The sequence below is a fragment of the Rattus norvegicus genome, chromosome 17 (genome assembly GCF_021556685.1).
Source record: "Rattus norvegicus strain SHRSP/BbbUtx chromosome 17, alternate assembly SHRSP_T2T, whole genome shotgun sequence".
Lineage (NCBI taxonomy): Eukaryota > Metazoa > Chordata > Mammalia > Rodentia > Muridae > Rattus > Rattus norvegicus.
The window spans coordinates 40527569-40549115 of NC_141550.1; the positions used below are offsets into that span (position 1 = coordinate 40527569).

Here is a 21547-nt window from a genome sequence, read left to right on the forward strand (position 1 = left end):
GTATGAAATAACATTGGAGTTATCCAGGAAAAAAAAATCCATAGTTTCAAAATGCACAGTGAAGTGTGTACCAGGGAAATGACATGAGGTCTGGTTTGGCTTCTACAGTTATGAAAACTCAAAGATTTATCAAGTAAATATGTAAAATCTTGGACAATTTTTGCAACTGGATGATGGGTATTCAGGGATTTGCCCTATGCATCCTACTTCTGTGTATGTTTGAACAATTAATTAATGTTATTTATTTAATCATGTGCATGCTCCAGTGTGTGTACCCCTGGAAGTATGTGGGGGCCAGAGGTCTCACTTGGCGTCATTCCCAGGAGCCACCCACGTGAGCTATGTCTCCCCTACACAGCACTTCTTAACCTTTATGATCCTTAGGAGCTCATCAGGGTACAGTGAACACTGGAGCGGGGGACCAAAGATAATATACAAAAACCTGCACCCCCAGATGTGAAGCAGGTAAAGTGGAATCTACAGCGATGAGGAATTTGCCTATTTTCTCTAGAGGAGGAAGGAGAATTGGTTTGGCCTTTTAGATTGACAGGTCAACCCTATACAACTTCAAAGAAAACAAGAAGCCACACAGGTGGTAAAATTAGCTGGCTTTAATGATTTCCATATCTGTGTAACTTTCCACTCCACGTGGGTGCACATCTGTATAAACATAGAAAGCCCAAGCTTGGGACCATTGCTCTTGGACTTGGAGTTGCCTTTGGGGAACCCTTGACGCTGTTCCTATCTTTCAGAAGATTGTGGGAGCTTTCTAGGACTTCAGTCACGGCTAAGAGGGCAAGAGGGCACAGAAGTCTCTTGTTGACAGAACTTGCAGAAACACACAGGTTTTGAGTAGGCTGGCAATGTTAAGCTAGAAAATATCAGCCCTGCCAAAATGTAATGACGTTTCTGTGTAGGGAAGTCATTGATGCTACTTGACAGAGGCATTCTCCATCATACTAAGTTTCTTAAACATCTGGAACCAAATACTTTTAGGAGCAGATGGTCCAGTGGATATAAAAATGGACAGAAAGAATGGCTTCTATCTTGGTGGTCTGCGAGGCTGTTCATATCTCACATGTCAGTAAAGGGCCTCACTGATGAACCTAGTTCTTCACTGTAGCTCATGAGTGTAGTCTGCATGTTCCCAAGTACTTACATATCATAGCAGCCTGTGAATTGGGAGGGACAGCTATTAGCATTCCTCCACTCAGAAGGAAACTGGTCTTCCAGTTACTTTTTAATAAGATGCATGGCGGGCTGGAGAGATGGCTCAGCGGTTAAGAGCACCCGACTGCTCTTCCAGAGGTCATGAGTTCAATTCCCAGCAACCACATGGTGGCTCACAACCATCTGTAAAGAGATTTGATGCCCCCTTCTGGTGTATCTGAAGACAGCTACAGTGTACTTATATAAATAAAATAAATCTTTAAAAAAAAAAATAAGATGCATGGCAAAACCACAATCAGCCACCATCCTGCCACCCTTCATGTCTACTGTCCCTTAGCTGAGATATATAAATTCTACCATACCTTTCATGGTTTTGTTGTTTCCTCTCTCCCCACCCCGACCCAGAAAGGGTCTTCTGCAGTCCAAGCTGGCTTTGAATCTCCTATGCAGCCAAAGATGACCTTGACCTCCTGATCTTCCTGTCCCCACCTCTGGAGGGCTGGGTTACAGGTATGTGTGCCACCGTACTTAGTTTTACTTTTCTGTTCTTTAAGGAGCCTCTCCACCAACCGGAACTGCACCGTTGTCAGCCTCCAAACTTCATCAGTCTCTACTAAGCCATTGCTTTTATGGTTGGAGAAGACTAGGCAGGTCTCATATGGCTTCCCTAGACTTTACTCCTTTACTCTTCAACCGCTCCCAAGCACGAGTTTGCCTATTAGGTATAAATGGCTCTGGTATGGTGATGACAACATTTTAGATTCAGCAAAAATGAACAGGCAGTCTCAAGGGGCAACATATCTTATCTCTTGTGTTAGATCCAGGAAGTCACATGCATTCTTAGAAACTGAATTACTGGATTTACCTGCACTAAAATATAAGGGTCCTATGTCTCAACCACTGTCCCTTGTTGTCACCAGCAAACACAAGAGTCAAAAAAAAATTCTTCAAACTGCTGCAATTAGGATTTCCTGGGGGAGATCTTTGTTGTTGTTGTTGTTGGAGACTCATTCCCTGATTGTCCAACTTAGGTGATCTAGACTAGGACTCTGGCATAAGATATTTAAAAATATCTTCTTAGGGCTAGGGTTTTCTTCCTGCATACAGGCTGCTGTAAGCAGAACCACATTTGACCTCTGGTCCTTAACAGTGTCTGTTCATCTGATTCCAACTTCACTCAAGATGCTTGTAAAGTATTTATTCGTAAATCCTTGCTGGGATTCTAGCAATTTCTGAAATGGCCCTAAACACACTTTTGCTCTTCCATACGGTGTAAGCATGAAAAGTGGCACTCAGCGTTAATGACTACAAATTCAGGATTTTGGTCAACTCAGAATCACTGAAGACAGAATCAAATGTTCTACCAATGTTTAATTCCTTCTGTGAATGAATAAGTCCACCCACTTTCTTTATATACAAGTTTGTTTTCACCAAGAAATGGCAAAACTATATGGATATGGAGGGTTTTTCCAGGTTTATTTTCTTAGTGTTTTTAATTGTATATACTTGTATGCATCAGGGAGGTTGTATGTACACAGGAGGCCATGTGCTCTTAGAGGCCAGAGGGGATGGAGCTGCGGGAGCACGAGTCACAGGTGCTTGTGAGCAGCCAGATGTTGGCGCCAAGACTGAAAGCAGGGGCCTCTGTAAGAACAATGCGAGCTCAACCACTGAGTTATTTCTCCAGCCCTTAAAGGTGTTGCTTTAAAATTAATTTCTTTATGACTTGTTATCAGCGAATGTCTGGTCTCTACTCTTGTTTTGTATAGCTATACGCTTGAGAGTGCATAAATCTCCCTCTGGCAAAATGGGGCTGTGGGTGGGAGAGCTTTCAGAGTCCCTGTTCTACAGTGCCATTTGTCAGGTCTTCAGTGAGCCACCCTCAGGCAGCCAGCTGACACAGTCATCGCTCATGCTTTGGAAAGCTCATCCCGGATTTTGGAATTGAAAGTACTGAGAGTGTTGAAATGTGGGTGTTGAAGACAGTCAAATGGGATGAGTAGAATTCCGAATGTGAACCAGACAACTTCTTCTAAAAAATGACACATATTCAAGTAAGAATGTATTTTGATCCCTAGGAGGGACAGGATTGTTCTCTGTACCAAAAATACATTACTTGGCAGGCTGGGCCTATTGTTTTCAAGTCAGCAGTGCGGGTGTCCCAGCTCTGAGAGCAGATGCCCTCCAACTGTTTAGACTTGGGTATTTGGGGCCAAGAGAGAAGAGGCCACCACTTGAACAGGTGGCTGGACACAGCCAGTCACTGCAGCAACTCCGCCCGCCCCCCTGCCACTCTCCAGAGTAGCACTAGAGCAGGGGGATGGTGGGGAGGGGATTACTGTGTGACACAATTAATATTCTCAGCAGGAAAGGGCAAGTATCACATCTACCAACTTCACTTTCCTTAACACTTCCACAGTCAGCACAAAGCACTGAAGCAGAAGTGTTAGTTTCAGAGTATGCAAAAGCAGCTTGTCTTTACACATGCGTCCAGTGCCTCTCTCCTGACTAACCACCGCTCTCACTAAGAGAGAGGCCTTGAGTTACACAGACTTAGAGATGGCCCCAGACAATGTCCTTAATAGTAAGTCGAGAGACATAGGAAGCCCAAACAAAGAAGTAGACAGTTCTGCAAGGTTAAGAACACACACACACACACACACACACACACACACACATAGAGCATGTGGGGCATCAGTTTGCCGTCACCCTGTTGTTGAGTCCTCTCTTTGGAAGAGTGCCCTCTACTTGGCCTTCTCTTCTGTAAGATGTTGACGGTAGCATTTGCATCCTAATTCCTGAGGATTAAAAGACACCAGGCCTGCCAAGGGGAAGCCCCCACCAAATAGATGCTCAGATAAACCAATGCCAGCTGTTCACATCCTTCCACCAAAGTCAATGCTGCAGAGACAAAGGACCTTGCCTAGCAATGAAAATTGTGTGCTTTGACGCTTCTCTGTTTTGCTAATCAGTTTGATCTCTCAGAACTTTAAGGTGTCAAGTGTAAAATTCTGGCAAAGTCATGAGATCATTGAGCAGCTGTGGCTGCACATCCAGGCTGGGCTCCCTGTGAGGGACTATGGGGGTAGGGTCAACCATCTTTAGCACCTTTTGCTAATATTTGCTGAAAACAAGATCTGATTATGGTGTGTAATTTTGGCTTAGATTAAATTATATCGCTTTTCCCAGAAAAGGGCAATTGATAGCCAAATATAGACATTTCCTTTTCTTTTCTTTTTTTAAAATGATATTTCTTTCCTTGCCATTTTTAGACCTTGGGAAGAGCTTTAGGGAGAGATAAGAAAACAAGAGTGAAGACCAACAAGCACAGGGCTGCTGTCTTTGAACCTTGTTGTGGTGCTTTGTTTCCATTAGTTTCCCTCATTAAGACACCCAATTCACCACTGGAAAGGTTTGCCCTCCGAGGAACTAATATATATATGTGTATGTTATTATATATGATATATAATATATTAACTAATATATATCATATACCAACATATATATGAGCTCTCACTATATTGAGAGAAGACTAAGGCTTAGATATAAAGTTGACTTAAAAATTGGGATTACACACCTGTCATAGCAACTTGAGGCCAGCCCTGTCTGTATATATTCCTGGCCAGCTTATATACATACATGCATGTATATACATTATATATATATATATATACATACACACACACACACATTTCTGATCACAGCAACTTAAGTACTAACTTGCTATGTTGCCTTTTTTTGCCTGGCTGTAAGGAAGCTTAGAACAGAGTCTGCCACTGAACCAGAGCAAGGCCTTCATGCTGGAGATCAGAGCTGTCCCAGACAAGTGCTCTACAACAAGCTACCTGGGCAGCCTGTAGGCTTTTTGTTATTTATTGAGATAACATCTCACTGTGTACCTCTAGCTGGTCAGGAACTTGTAATACAGACAGGGCTGGCCTCCAATCCACAGCGACCCCCTTCCTCTACTGAGTGTTGCGATGACAGGTGTATAACCCCAGTTTTTAAGTCAACTTTACCCAAGCTTTAGTCTCCTCTCAACACAATGAGTTCCCAGAGGCTTTGTCAGCCTGACTCAAGTCAGGAAATTTCCACTGTTGCTCTTTCCTGGACCCATAATTTTTTCCAGCTGCTTGTTTGAGTTTCAGATTTTGGAAGCCGCTGCTTTGTGGAGGTTCTGGGACATTGTGGGAAGCGGTTACTAATAGAAACTGGAAATATCCCATGAATCTTGATAAGGGAAATCATCGTCAAGCCCACCAAGTTATCCTCTGAAGAGAAATTATGCTCAGGCTGACGTGGAGCCATGAAGACAACTTCTCTTGTACTGATTTGAAAAAACGGGAACTTCTGGAACAGATCAAATACACATTAAATTGGTGAATCACAGCTATTGTTCTAGAAATAATATTCAAAGCTCGTCAGTCTCAATCTGAGAACTCTATTTGTGATGCAAATCAAAGGGTATATACCAGAAAATACTGCTGCTTGCAAACCAATGCCATTTTGCATATCATTTAGGTTGGTTACCACTTTAAATCTCTTCAGATAAAGACACAGAAGGGTGAATTGTGCATGTATTAGCCAGATTTGACAGTATTCATTTTTCTTCCACTGCAGGTAATTATCCTGTACAATTCTCTGATGCATAAATTAAAGCCACATCAATTAGCAATGGTCTTGTTTTCCTACATTCAGTAATTAAGATGAAATTGATCAAGGGACATTTTATGTGTCGACATGGAGCCGATAATAAACCTCCACATCCAAGCACTGATTCCTCTTGCTTTGTTTTCCCTCCACTCCCGTCTCCTGCTCTGCGCTGGTTCATCTGACAGACAGTGCTACTGATATGGCATTGTTTGTCAGGATGCATTGCCAATGATGCATCACAGCAAGTGTCCATTTCTCCCCAATGGGTGTACCTTTGCAGGCCCTTGGCTGGAATGACAACCCCTTCCCCTGGATAATGTGAAAACGCTTCTCCGTGGTTGCATCAGACTAGAAGAGCCCCATTAATTGTCTCACTATCAACAGAAAACCTTGGCCCACATGGACAGTCTGAGATTTTAGTTGCCAAGCCAAAAGACCTGGCAGCCACAACCTAGCTGAGTTACGTGGGAGAACTCTGGCTTTCTCAGCTTGCTGCTGACTGCTAGTTGCTGTGGGAACTGTAGCTCTGCTTTTGGAATCTCTGTGTATTTATAAGCATTGCCACTGCCTGGACTTGGATCCCACCAGGCCTAGGTTTAAAGCTGCGCTGCCTGCATCTTAATGGTTTCGGGCCGTAATTACCATCTATGAGATGGTAAAACCAATTCCTACAGGTTATCACAAAAACTCCATGAGTTAATACACATATCTGGGGCATCAGAAATGCTATTGAATGAGAGCTATTATTATTGGTATTACAGATTTTTTATTTAGATTGGCTGTTTCAATATGGAAGAGGAGGTTATGTCAACATTCAACATGAAATATATATCCACAAAGCTGTCACTCAAGACTTGTATTTATTGCTTCTTTTCCTCTTTTCTGTGTCTTCGTCCTCTTCCCTCTCCATCTTTCTTTTGCAGGGGGTTTGGGAGGATGGTGTATTTTATGACAGGTTTTACTCTATAGCCCAAGCTGACCACCAGATCTGATGTGATCCTACTACCCCTGCAACTTGAATGGGTTTTTTTCCTTCTTCTGCACATTGGAACTTACATGGGTACTAGCAGATGACCCAGAGGCTAGCACTGCACACTGCTCTTGCAGAGGGACAGAGCTTCCATCTAGGGTGGCTCACAATAGCCAGTAACTCCAGCTCCAGGGGCATCTTCCACCTCTCCAATGACACCTGTGCTCTAATTAATGTCCCCTCCACCACACACATACACACAATTTAATATGTAAAATACTTTTAAATGGAAATTTACATGCATGGTTTAGTCTTATGTATTCTCCCCGGTAGATCATAAAGGAGAGAGACCAGTCAGTCTCCCGGAGGAGGGACTGCTGCCCCCTTGCTCTGTCTTTCACTGATTCCTGAGCCTGATGAGTGTTCACACTTAGGGAAACACTTTGATATTGCTCTTTAGTTTCTTCTAGGGCTATTTTTTTCCATTAGCAGGAAAGAGACTTATTTTTTTTTTTTTGCAGCAGAAAGCAAAGTAAATAAATAAATAAAACATCTGGAAAACATTCCACTGTGGAGAAACACACACCGAAGATCCCAAAAAAAGAAAGTGACCCTCAAAGGAAAGAACACCATGTGTCTTGCTGTCCTATTTTAGGGCAAGGAGCAAGATGACACAGTTCAAGGGACACATTTTTTTTTTTTTTGAAACATCACGGGAGCCTAAATAGGAGCAGTTCCTGACTCCTCTTCTATCTTTCATGGGACAAAGAACTCTGAGAGCATCAGATACAAGATAGTCACTTCAGACCCACCCCGAAGTTTGGCCGTAGTTGACTTATTAAGTAGGAAGGGCAGGCAGAACTAATCAGCCTCCTCATTCCAGCTCAGGCAGGCTTTCCCTGCCCAGGGGAGTGATAAAGACAGGCCTAGGTGGGGAGAGGGCAGGCAGCAGTTAGAATCAGCGCTCACCCGTCCTTTTCTACACATGGACATTCAGATTTTCGACCAGACAGTTTACCTTTTATTTTTCTTTTGAAACTGGGTCTCAAATATTCCCGGCTGGCATCCATCACCCTCTGTAGCTGAGGATGACACTGTGCTCCTGAACCCACTGCTTTTGATGCTAAGTACTGGGATTGTGTGTATATACCACTACATGTGGTTTATGCTTTTTAATTTGTGAAACTGGAAGCATTTATATTACATCACTGGGTTCCATGTTTAGATGAATGACGGAAAGAACTGGGGAAATGATTCAGTTAGGAAAGTGTTTGCCCTTCAAGAATGAGGACCTGGATTCAGATCTGTAGCACTCTCATGTGTGGCATCCTGTGCCTGTAATCCAAGCAACGAGGAGGGAGAGACAGGAAGACCTGGTCTTTCAAGCTAGCTAGTTCAGCTTGGTAGTGAGCGCCAGGGCAGACAGACAGACAGACAGACAGACACACACACACACACACACACACACACACACACACACACACACACACACAGTAAAGCAAATAGGACAATGGAGATAAGAATTGTAAACTGTAAAAGACTGAACTGAATAAAGCAGAAAGTCTCTTCACTTAGACTAATATGTACCCCTCTAAACAACAATACCTTAGATTCAGTGTGAGGCACACCAAACTTCAAGCATAAAGGAAGGATGCATAAACAAAAAGAAGCCATAGAAAGGGGGAAAATTCAGTGAGTCTGGTGGATCAGTGGTACCAGCATGAGGAGCTGGCCACTGGACTAATCCTCTGGGGCTAAGTCACTTCCAGCTGCCTTTTCTCCTTTCTCTCTACCTCCTCAGAGGGACCCTAGTTTGAGGATGTTCTCCAAAGCAAATATTTAGCCACCAGGCTACATTGTAAGCTCAAGGCCAGTCTGGGTTAAATAGTAAGATACTCTGTCAAGAAACAACCAAACAAAAATTACATTTTGGTATCTGGGCTTAGAAGATATATTCTTAGACTAGGCATGACAGTATATTCCTGTTGTCCTGGATGATTGTGAGTTCAAGTTCAAGGCTTTGAACAAGTTCTAGGCTACCCTGGGCTACCCTACTCAGTGAGGCATCAGACAGCAACAATGATGATAATGATGATGATGACAATGTTGACAACAACAGTAACAACAACTGACATGCTTTGAAGGAACAGACACAGATCTTCACATCTCCATCAGAGTGGTATCTTAGTCTCCCTTGGAGGAAGATCATACAGGGAAGGCTGTAGGCTGAGGCCATCTGCAGTGTGTGGCTCAGGGTAGAACAGCAGTAAGTCAGCACTTGGCTCTAATAATGATGTTTATGTGCAATGTGCTCACTCTCTGGACAATAACTTCTACCAAGCTGAAGTGGGCAGCTATTTGAAGCCTCCTTCCTCCCCTCTCTCTGTTGTATCTTCATGACTTAGCAACATTTGTTAAACTACCTAAAAACTCAGGCACCCACTTCTGTTCTGCCAAATGCTACCATCCTCACAGAAGGACAGTGAGGATGTTGGACATATTTTCATATTTTCTCTCAAAAGCCTCACGACTTCCCGCAGCAGCTACAGGGGTTATGCTTGCTTGGCACTCAATAGCATATTGGCTACTGCCCTCAGCCTTTAGGGTGCCTCCCTGTACTGAAATACCATTTCCCAGAATCCTCTACAGCTAGATCCATCCCACCCTCAATGAGGAGGAGCCTCCATCAGACTCTTGTGAGCTTGGAAGGCAGATGTGAGTGGGAGGTTGAAAATGCTGTTTTTCTATGACCATTTTAATGAATGACCATAAAGCTAATTATATCAAACACCAGCACACACTTATGAGCGTATAGCTCTAGTGGACTGAGACCCAAAATAGGCCTTCCTAGATACAAATCAAGACACTGGCAACCCATGTTTCTTTCTGGAGCCTATTTAGGAAAACCTGTTTCCTCATCTCTTCTAACTTCAGCATTCCTTCTCCCAGATCTCTGTCCCTCAACTTCAAAGGTGAAAACTTTTTGTGGCTCTGATGGTCCTTTCAGAGAGCCATCTGTTTCCTTTGTGTTTAAAGACTGAATTAACTAGACTGGGAGCAGGTGGTAGGTAATTCAGGATATTGCTAAATTCTTGACTTAATCATATGGGCAAAGTCTCTTTTGTCATAAAAGACATCAGATTTTTAGGTCCCAGAGATTTGGCATGGACATCCTGAGTGAGTGAGTGAGAGAGAGAGAGAGAGAGAGAGAGAGAGAGAGAGAGAGAGAGAGAGAGATATCCTGGTCCAGCCACCATACTAAGTATTTGGTTTTTCCTGCAATAGCTTCCTGGTAGTTGTTTCCTGGCCATGCCAATAGCTTCTCAGATCATCAGGCAGCTTCTTGATACTAAACCAGACAGTAGGGACATTTATAGTTCAGTTACAAATGTGGTTTACAAAGTGTAACCTGTGTGTGTTTGCTTAGCCTTCTTCAGTGTAGTGTATAATTTTGCAAGCCATCTTGACTTTCTGTCCTTTCTGCTGATTGGATTCTCCTCTCTGCAACTGAACCTTGGTGAGTGCTGGATCCCCTGTGTGCTGTCTGTCACCTGAGATCCACCTCTCCCTTTCTTTTCCAAGCCCCAGTTGCTCCCAAGAAGGAAGCCTCACTAAGACAATTTTAAGTTAGATCCAGCTAATGGAGACCATGGATCATATCCACATGGCTAATATTACCTTATGAACTAATAGTATGGTGTGGTTTTGCCATTCAAGGATCAAGCCTTGAGCTTGTCTGTCAGCAGGGCCCCCAGTGTTAGAAGGGAAACGGTTAAGGTCAAGGTTATTCTTGAACTTCATGAGTTGCAAAGAGCAAAGAAATTAAATGCCAAGTGAGGAATAATCTCTTGGGAGTTGGTCTAGATCCAGGAATCTGTCCTGGACTGTGGATTGATCCCAATTGCTCTGTCTCCTTCTGCCCTTGCCTCCTGAAGGGAGAAGCACTACACGGACAAGCTGAGGAGAATGTAGTCATTGTTTTTTAGATTCCTCTCAGAACAATCAGCTTGTGAAGGAAGAGAACTCTTCCAGGGCTACAAGGGAAAGCCAGTAACATTAAGCCCAAAGGGAAGCACAAACACAAGAAACTGTTAAAAGATACTGTCTGGCTATATTTAAGGCACTTTGTAGTGTGGCTATGGCCAATCTTTCTCTAACACCACTGTAATCAATAACAGCTTATTTCATTTCTGTTTCTAGGCGACCTTCCTGGGTGACCTTCCCGGCCAGGCTTCCCTTCTCACTGCCTTGATCCTCACTGTCTTCTTTTAGGTTCCTGCTCTTAATTTCAGGTTTACAAGTTGTTGATAAGTAGTTGATGTCTTCTCTTGGCTAGGCACAAATCACAAGGGCACAGGAAGAAGCCAAACAGCCCCTTTGAGCCCTCAAGGAGCCAGCCCACTGGTCCTTTTTATCTGGTAGTTTCTCTTTCCCCTTCCATTCATCTCTCCTAAAAAGGCATAGCTTTTTCTGACCTACCTTAGCTCTTTGCCTAAACCCCAAATGCTTCTGAGTGAAGGTGTGTGTTTGGTATCAACAACGATCTTACAACAGCAAGTACAAAGGCAGCGCTATGCTTTGAGTAGTTCTATGTCCTCTAAGAGTTACACAGTGGATGTATTGGAAAGTGGTGGAATTGATCCCTAGATTAACTGGGAATATACTCTCTGAAGGGAATATGGGATTCTAGTCTCTCCCTGTCCTCTGGCTTAAGATGTCTTTGTTTGCTTAATACTCACTCATTTAATAATTACCTGACATGGGGTTGGGGTTAGCTCAGTGGTAGAGCGCTTGCCTAGGAAGCGCAAGGCCCTGGGTTCGGTCCCCAGCTCCGAAAAAAAGAACCAAAAATAAATAAATAAATAAATAATTACCTGACATGAGGTGACACACTCAAGAGGTAGACCTCACCAGGCCTCTATAATACCGTCCAAACAATGAGCTAAATACGTAAGTCTCTCCTTACTTCCTAAGCACCCTGTGTCAGGTACTTTGCTATTATGACAAAGAACTGACTAACACACAGAAAGAACTATCCAAGCTACGTAGTCACCCGGTTGCTTTCTTCCTTCTTCTCTGCTGGATTGCACTTCCTGGAAGTTATAATTTAAAATTTATTCTTTTTCTATGAAGGAGAAATCTCACTCTGGCAAAGATCCCAAGAACTTGCTCAGGGAACACATGCATAAGCAGAAGAAAAAGAAAAAGTAGTATTACCCTACATTATTTAACCACGGACATTAAAAATCCACTTAGCAATTAAAAATGATTGGGTGATTAAGTTTTACATGTATTTTAGAATAGTGTAAAATTTGTATACTGTTCTAAAAGATTTCGATAAACCATTCCCTTTGTTTAAGGCTTGCTTCTTGCTCTGACTAGGAACTCAAGTTGGTCTTATGGAAGACAACATAGACATACTGCATCTCATTTTCTTTCACTGTGAAAAAAATTCCAATTTCCTTTTTCATTAGTGTTAATGAACATAAAAGCATTCATCGCCTCCTACCCAGCCATCGGTAGGTATAGTATAAACAAAGAATAATAAAATAAACTGGACCAGCTTCCTCTCTTCATGGCCGGCTGGGTTTCCTTAGAAGGAGGAAATCCCTCAAGGACCTATGAGGAGCGAATCCTGACTAGATAGCTGGCACGCTCAGAAAAACATCTATTATTTCCAACCTAAGTCTGCAAGGGATAAGCTTACTTGACCAAATCAACCAAACAAAGACCTAGACCGTTAGCCCAGAGAGGAAGCCTGTGGCTTCAGAGGGGAGGTACACAAGAACGACCAAAATCGTGGGTTTTTCTGAATTAGTTCACTCAAGAGATGGAATGGACTGTTCTGTGGAGTCCCCAAGAAGACTCCCATGTCCATGAAGGCTCCCATGCTTATAACAGTGGGGGTTTTCACAGGGAGGATGATGTCTAGAAACACTGAATGCAATATGATAGCTTAGAGGAATGAAGATCATAGCAGGGCTCCTCTGGGATACAGAGGTGCAGCTTCACAATCCTTTCCCTTCTGAACACATCTCCCCATTTGTCCCATTGTGGGGTGTTTACATGAGGACTGATGGGAGACACCATTCCAATTACTTGCCTATCTGTAGCTCCTCCCCCAAGCCTCCCCCAACTCCCTTGACCCATTGTCTGATTTCAGTTGGTATTCTTTTCTGGCTGAATGGCCTCAAACACAAGCAATACAACCCCACCCCCGACCCCCAGACCCAGGAGCTTTTCCTGGTAGATGAGAGTAGCCCTGATAAAAGAGCTGTTTGCAAGCATGAAGCCCCTGCTCAGAACCAGGCACAGGAAGCCTGGATGGAAAGCAGAGTCTGCATTGCCTGCGAATCACCCATTGTGCAGATTAAATGACTTTCACTTCCACTCCTACTTCCTCTCAAGGAAAGCAAGAGGCTGTTTTCAGACTTGTTGCTTCTTTTCAGAATAAAAATAAAACTGCATTTTAATTTTTTCCAGCCCTTGAATGCATGGATGCTAAAATAAAGTGCTTGTTTACAAAATCTTTAAGCCAAAGGACCATTGTAAGAAAGCTCTGACCATTAGCCATGAACTCTGAAGGCTCTGTTGTCCTCTCTACAGCTGCCCTTCTCTATTTGGGACCTCTTAACAGAAGTGGGGTATAATAAAATGAGCTCAAAATGTAACAAGAGGGTCTGGGGAGATGGCTCGTTCAGTAAAGTACTTGTCACACAGCATGGGGACCTGAATTTGATGCCCAGGACCCATGGAAAATGCTAGGCATGGTAGTGCATACCTGTAATCTTAGGGCCATGACAGCAGGAAGAGCTCTCTGGCCAGTTAATCTTACTGAATTGGTGAGCTCCAGGTTCAGTGAGATTGTCTTAAATAATAAGGTGAAGACTGACAGAAGAAGACACCTGAACATACATGAGCATGGGAGCTCCTATGTACTCGCACATATATACATTCAAACAGCACACAGAATGGGGGAGAGGCAGGAAGGGAGGGAGGGAGGGACAAAGAGAATAACAGAAGTGGTTTGGTTACATTTAGAAGGAGACATGTGGTTGATAATGTGGGGCAGTTTCTTGTTAGTGAAAGAAGATGTAGTCCGCACACCTGTGAGGACCCCATTCCAGAGCCTCGACACACATAGGTGTTGTTCCCAAGATCCAAACAAAAAGCATAAAAGCCTCCTCCTCATCTACTTGGGACACTTCACCCCTGAGAGGGGTCAAGTCCCTTCTGTGCTGGAAATAGTTCTACTTTGTAATTAACAAAAGGAAAGGAGCCATTTAGGGAACCTGTGCTCTGGTAATCAGCCTTCCAGGCAAGTCGTCTGACCGTGCTTCCAGCCTTCCCTCTCTCTGCCTTGGCATTCTCTGTATTTATGTTGAGGACAAAATATTCACAGTGAAAACATCTCACATCAGAGTGTCAGGGGAAGAGAGCAACAACACCCATCAGGGGGCTTTTGGAAAAACAACACACGCGCTATGTTTTGACTAAACAGATTCTCCAATGTTCTTTTTCAGATGGTTGGGTGCAGTCAGCTTTTGGATGGGCAAATGTACTAACTTCTAGGGCAAAGGCCACCTTGTGGCTGTATCTCTACTCTTGGGACATCAGAAGGCAGTTCTGATGTTGAAGGCTGGACTGAGCACACACACACACACACACACACACACACACAGACTTATTTCCACAGAGGGAGGGGGCCTACTTTACAGTTAATTGCGGGAGGCTAGATTGAGTGCTGGTTCTTTGCAGGAGTTGTGCCCTGACCTCTCTTGCTGTAACAGCAGAGAGAAGGCTCTGGTGGAGCTAAACCTTATGAATGGGACTCTCAGAGCCTGCTCTAAGAGAAGTAGGCTAGTAGGAATACTGGGGTGAGGGTGGAAGGAGGAGTGAGGCAAAGCTGACCCAAATCGCTTTCCCAAAACAAAACCAAACCAATCATCCAACCAACCATTCAACATCAAAAACAACAAAACAAAAAAGGAAGAAATGACTGTGTCAGGAAACAATGGGCGGGTGCTCATATTTGCAAGGGGAGCTGGGAGGAAAGACAGCCTGGTGTGTGTGTGTGTGTGTGTGTGTGTGTGTGTGTGTGTGTGTGTGTGTCTGTGTAAGACAATCATATTGTTTCTCCCGCTGAAGTGTTGACATTTCTTCACGTCACTCATGCAACATATAGGTGTTCCCTAGACCAGAGCCCATGGGCTGTGGATCCCACTTTGCCCTACCCCCACTCCAAAACAACAACAACAACAACAACAACAACAAAAAAATACCAAAAACCAAAACCAAAACAAAACAAAACAAAACCCCACACCTTCAGCTTCTCTAGGATTTTTGTCTTGTTTTCTCACTCAGAAGCTGTGACTGTCCACAGTTCTGTCATTCTCACACCTGAATGGCTCTGCCTCGCGAACTCCAACGCCTGCCCTCTTCTACAGCGGGTCTGTATCCCTACCCACGAATATGTGGGAGGGAGCTATGAGGTAATAAATAGCCTGAGGCAGGAGAATTACAGAAATCGGCCTTCTCCAGCGCGTTCAATACCACAGACACCTGCTAGGACTGGAGTGTCCCCAAGTGTGACCCCGTACCCAAGTCATTCCAAACATAGGTTGGCATCAAAAGCAACACATTTCCTCTGGCTTGCCCTCTTCCCTATTCTCACCGTTTTCACGTGGCCAATTTGGAGCAGCTGGGTCCCAGCCAAGCTCAATTGCTCAGTCTGGAGGCACACGAAGCCCTTGAAAATTGCGATCCTTCCTCTAAGCTGGATCACCCATCGCTGCTGGGTGCCCGGAAGTCTTTCAGTAGCCAAGGTTCACCCAGGATCCCACCCGCGGACGCTCACATTCGGGTCTCCGTCTCCTACCTCTCAGGTGATCCCCGTCCCTGACAAGCCCCAACCCTAGATAGTGCCACAGGCTTCTCTAACCTTCTTAATCCGTCCTTCCACCGTGCGGGACATCCTTTCGGCCTGCCTGCACTAAGTGCATGGCCCCTCTCCCTTAGCAACTTCCCTTCTCGTCCCAGCCTGCATCAGGCTTCCCGGATTCGCGAGGACCGAGGAAGCCCGGACACCCAAGGGTTCTTAATATGCCAGGCTCATTCAAACCCAGGGACACTCCTCCATACACCCACCTCAAGCCAGTGAAAACCAAAATCAGACACAGAGAATGTCTGTAAGAGGCGCATGCACCTACCTGCCGAGAACGCTCCTAGTGCCCGGAGACGCTTAGTACCGGGTGGCATGTACCACCTCGACACCCACGCACCGCCCCTGGCTGCGGTGCACCTCCGGCTCCGCGGACAGCCGGTGCTCGTTCCTCCCAACCAACAGGGAAAGGGCCACGGGTGACAGTCGTGGCCCCAGCGCTCGGGCGTCGCACCAGCTGCCGCCGCGCCGGGTGAAGTTGCGGGGCCAGCGGACGCGCGGGTGGCAGAGCGCGGAGCGAGCGCGGCAGCGGAGAGGGAGGTGGGGAGGCGCGCACGCGGGGGCTGGCGCGTCACCGGTGCGGGGGGGGGGGGTGGAGGGCGGGTGGAGACAGCTGCTTGATGGTCCCTTCAGCCCGACTCCTTCAGGCTGTGCTTGGGTGCTTGCTTCCAGCTGGTCGTCTGCCTGCACGCCAGGCTCTGGGACACTAGCCTGTGGCGCAGCTTAGAAGGACTCCGCCGCAGGGGAGCTGAGTGAGACCAGCGGACAGTGAGCATTAGAGATTTCAGCTGAGACAAGAGTGCCTGTGCTGCCAGCCCTTTGGGATCTCAAAAAAAAAAAAAAAAAAAAAAAAAAAAGGACAATGCATTGCAAATGATGAGGTGGGGGAGGGCTGAGTGCAGTGCTTGGGAGTGAAGTTCAAGGCTCAAGGCAGGAGTTATGCTGAAAAGCCGGGTTGGAGAGGGCCTCTGTGTACAAGCACCCAAGGGCTTGTTTCCACAGAGGTCTCACTATGACAGGGAGAAACAAGGACTTTTGTTTGCCTTTGAACCCCTCTTCTTGTGTGAATTTGAATTATACATAAAGCTTTAAAATGTAAGTGGGTCTGACAGACAAAAACATTCCATAAAAAGGACCTTTTAAAGCTGAGTGTGGTGGCACTCAAGAGGCTAAGACAGGAAAACTGTTGTAAGTTCGATGCTAGCCTGGGTTATACATAGTAAATCCCAGGTCAGCATTGGTAACTAGGCTATTATATGAGACGTTGGCTTCAATTAAAACAAACAAACAAAAACAAACAAACAAACAAACAAACCCAAACCTTTGTGTGAGTGAAGAGTATGAGATGGGGTGTTCTAAGGACCTGGAGCCAAAGAGTGGACTCTGTGTCCACCTTAGGGAGACAATCTTCCAGGTCTCAGTTCCCTCATCTGTGAAACCATCTTATTCATACAATTGTGTATATAATGTGTAAAATTAAAACTAAGATAAAAGAGAGTTAACATAACTTGTCCACAAATTCATCCATCACATCCCAAACTGAGATTTAGTCACTTTGTGAGGACATTAGAGTCAAAAGTATAAACCTCGGCCAACAAAGGCTGAGACAAGTCTATGGAGACCAGGAAACCTGGACATCATTAGATCTGGAAAACACAGTGGCCGAATCATACCCCACCTAAGGATACAGCAAGACTTCAGTGATCACCCAAGAGGGAGCACTGGACACATCTCTCACCTGGGCCGTGAAGGGTGGCTTTCGAGGAGCTCTGACAGTCTGCCCTTTCCAACTGCATTCTCCAGAGTTGCCCTTCTCTCAACTCAACACACTTCCCATCAAGCATGCCACCTTCCCATTTGGACATTCCTTCCCAGGAGGAAAATGTCAACTATATGATGTGACAGCACATGGAGGGTAAGCTCTCTATATGTTTCTTTATGGGTGTTCTGCTCAACACACAAGTCCCTAATGCATCAATCCTTACATGCAGTTACTAAACATACAGTCTATGGTGACCTTCTTATTGCCTGGACATTAGACTGTCTTTACCTGGATATAATCTTTCAGTATTTTGATTTCTGCTTCATAGACGAGCAAACTAAGGTTAAAGAGAGTTAACATAACTCATCCAAAATGATCCAGCGCAATTGACTTTAGATAGACATGCTTTGTGGGGAGGCATTCTTCATGGCACCCACTCTTTGGAGGACACGGTGAAGCTGGACCTGAATTCCTGACAGTGGAAATTGTGGGTTAATGTTGTGTGGTCTTTTAAATGGCCGTAGGTTGATGATTTCTTGGGCAGTGATAGTTTAAAAGTGGCCTTTTAAGACACTGTCAAAGCACAACGTGACCCTTCTGTGGCAGCTTTAAATCCTGCTTCAGTTCCCCATATGGAATACAGAATAAAACCCAAGGTCCACACTGCTGGTGAGGGTTAATTGCCATCATCAGTTTGGTAGGATCTAAACTCACCTGGGCAGTAGGCCTTGGACCGGTCTGTAAAGGGTTCTCTAGATAAGTTAATTGGAGTGGAAAGACCTGCCTTAGACATGGACAGCACCTTCCATTCAGGGGCTGGGGTTCTGTAAGGAGGCGCTCACCACCAGCCCTCCTTGACACATGGACAGTGTCCCCTCAAATGGAGTCAGGCATTTGGTTCTTGCAATAAAAAAGATAACCACAGCACCATGGCTGACAAGATCCTGGTGAGCCAGCCCTTACAGATCCTCTGCTATCTCCAGGGCCTCTCTCCAGTTCCTTAAATTTTCGCAGACGTTTCCTGGTAACCACTGGCCACTGGCATCTTTAGTAAATCTGTGTCCCAGTGGCCCTTTTCGTCCCCACTTGTCTTCTGAGCACTGACCATTCTTGCCTGTCTCTGTCACTAATCTGTGAGCTCACCAGGCAGGGACCATTTCTGCCTTACACATTGTGTCCCAGGCCTATGAGATGGAAGACGGATAACTCTGCATTCTGAAACAGTCTCTGCTTCTTCAATCATTTTATTTCCCTTGTCAACCTGGCTTACCTCCAACAAAAGAGCCCTTGCCATGTCCAAATAGCAGCGGCCATTCATGCACACTCAATTATAAAGCCCCTGGTTATATCCCTTCCCTCGGGCCCCTTGTTCCTTTCCTGTCCTCTCACTCTGTACTTCCTAACAGCTTGGTCTCAAAGTGCTTAGAACCTTCTACCTTGAATAATATTGCAGGTACTGGGTGATGTCTGATTGTTCCAAACAGTGTTGCATTTCCTGTACTCTGGAAAGAGAGACAAAGGAGTGAATACTACATGATGGGGATCCCCATGTGTTTAGCTTTACCTTGGGGATGTTCAACTCCTCAACCTGGGGCAGAACTGAAATTGCAAATAAGTAGGAAGTGGGTTGAGCTAGGTGCCTCTTTGAGCTGGCTCCCCAGGCAGGGAGCTAGTAGCATGTAGATGATGGAAGGGTGGATCCTGAACACAGGTCAGTTTCCTCTTTGGACTGGGGTCTGTCCTGAGTGACCTTGTAGCCCCCACAGGTCCTAGCACAAACCATCCCCAGACAGCGGGTAAGAGCATGAATTATGGACGAGGCATCATAGGTCTAAAGAGACAGAATGCAATTCTGATGGGGCCCTGTCAGTCATGTGCAGCAGAAGTTAAGTGATTTGTCCAACAGGGCAACCAAATTAAGAGCACACACCAGAAGCCAGGTATCTCAGTCCAAAGCTCTCTAGCGGGCATCCCCACCCACTGTCTCTGCTGAGGCCTCCAGAGTCCCCATTCCTGAAGGGTGGATTTCTCCTTATTCCTGCTTTCTCTTATGGTGCTATTTACTGCTCCTTAAGCAGAATTCTTATATTCCCTAAGCTTCACTGAGTGGAGCATTTATATCCACTGAAAGCATTCTTGATGATGAAGCACAGATCTGTTCTGTTCATGGCGGCAGGGATGCTATGGGAACCTCCTTACTAGGAGACAGTTGCATTTCCTCACGCCAGCAGAAGAGAACAGCTCCTGAAGCAATTTGCTTTATGGTCCACTTTAGGATAAATGATCTGCCCTCTCAGTTTCTGACACTTCACTTCTCTTAACATGAAGCGATCTAGACTACACTTGCTCCTATGGTATTGCACCCAGATTGATATGTAGATTGTGCCAAAGCTACACTGGTAAATAAAGCAAGACAAACGAACGTCCATTTATAATAAGACTCGCATCTTCAACTCTGGGCCTCACATTCAAAGTAGGAACGTTGTCATCAATACTGTCACCACTTTGCACTGTCATGGGTGCCTCTCTTATCTCAGATGGAGAGCCCTAAAGTCATGGATGTGTTCTTCACTGAAGTGGAAATAAAAGAAGCTCAAATTAGAGAAATGTGGGCTGACTGCCTGCCTGGATTAAACGTCGGTTCTTTCAGAACAGGGCTGTCTTGAAATGTTGAATTCCACTTGGAAGGAGCTAAGTGACCTTGATAGGCTGTGGAAGAGTGACATACAAAATTCCTTAAATAAAAACTTGTTGTCTTGAAATGAAAAGAATGGTTCCTTAAAACACAGTTAAGCCCATCCCCTCATGTCATTCTTCATCAAGAATACTCACAAATAAAACTGGCAGACACTACCGGCGAATGGTTGGGTGAGGGCTAGGGAAGGCTGCTGCAGTTACTCGACCTGCGTGGGCAGGTGGTCCTAGAGACGAGTAAGTGAGGGGTGCCTAGGAAAGAGGAAGTGCTCTGGGTGCTATGGGAACGGCTTTATTTTCAGTAGCATGAAACTGTGTTTTAATTTCAGCAATACTGACCAGTTTCTCTTTCCAAAACAGCCAGGCTATGTCATTCTCCTCCTGGATCATGTTTAACTCGATGTTTGGCTAACAGAATCAGCTCTGTGAGCCTGATAAAGTCTAGTAAATACATCATCAGAAGAAACAAGAAAAGCATCCAAAGCTGATTTGACTTCCCAATTTAGAACTCCAGCTATGTAACTTGGAACTCAGCATATGCCGGAGGAATGCCTGGCCTTGCCAAGAGAAGCCGAGGCTCTTGTCGGGCTCTGTCAGAGACTCTGCTGTGGCTACCTTGTGTTTAATTTCTCTGTGTATCTTGTGCTTCTCCTCCTGTGTATCTGCCTTCTCCTCTTCACAGGTCCTGGAGACGTGACCAGATCTAGCCTGAGATCTAGGCTTCCTTCCTACCTGGGATGCCTCACGTACACAAGAGGAGCAGAGTTCATGACCTCATGTTGAAGACCTTTCTCTAATCACGTGACCCTCCTTTAGGGACATTCGGCTGTCCCGGTGCTTGGCTCTTGCACAGCCTGAAATGTGGCTGGTTTTGAGATTTTTACTTTACCTGAGATAGGTTCTCACTCAAGTAGTCCAAGTTGGCCGTGAATTTCCAAAATACCCAAACATGACCTTGAAGTTGGGATCCTCCTGCTTTTATCTCTTGAGTGCTAGAACTACAGGCGTGCACAGTGCTGGTGGTTGAACACAGGACTTCGTGAATGCTAGGCAAACATACTAGCTAGGCAAGCTACAATCCTAGCTGTGGGTCTGAGACTTTTTAAATTTCCTTTTGTTTTTTGTTTGTTTGTTTGTTTGTTTTGGTTTGTTTTTTTTTTTAATTTGAGACAGGCTTTCACTGACTGTCCTAGAACTCGATTCATAGAATAGGCTGGCCTTGAACTCAGAAATCATTCTGCCTTTGGCTTCTGAGTGCTGAGAATAAGATGTACGCCATGCCTGACTTTGGTTCCAAGACTCTTGAACTCCTTCATCACACATCTCATGAGGCATCGGGACTGTGGTTTCAGAAGCC

The 21547-nt window shown here is 45.0% G+C and overlaps 1 protein-coding gene across 19 annotated transcripts in view; it reads right to left on the minus strand.

Annotated features, from left to right (window-relative positions):
• The window catches only part of Ripor2 (RHO family interacting cell polarization regulator 2), a 223866-nt gene that overhangs the window by 78908 nt on the left and 123411 nt on the right, over nucleotides 1-21547 (minus strand). For 6 of the 19 annotated variants that reach the window (XR_015640802.1, XR_015640808.1, XR_015640803.1 and 3 more), the window contains exon 1: nucleotides 16003-16264. The exons of 12 other annotated variants lie outside the window; for them this stretch is intronic. Coding sequence is in view for 3 of the 7 variants with exons in the window: in XM_087590617.1 (XP_087446743.1) it covers nucleotides 16003-16051 (49 nt within the window). In the remaining 4 variants the exon portion in view is untranslated. 19 annotated transcript variants of the gene reach the window in all.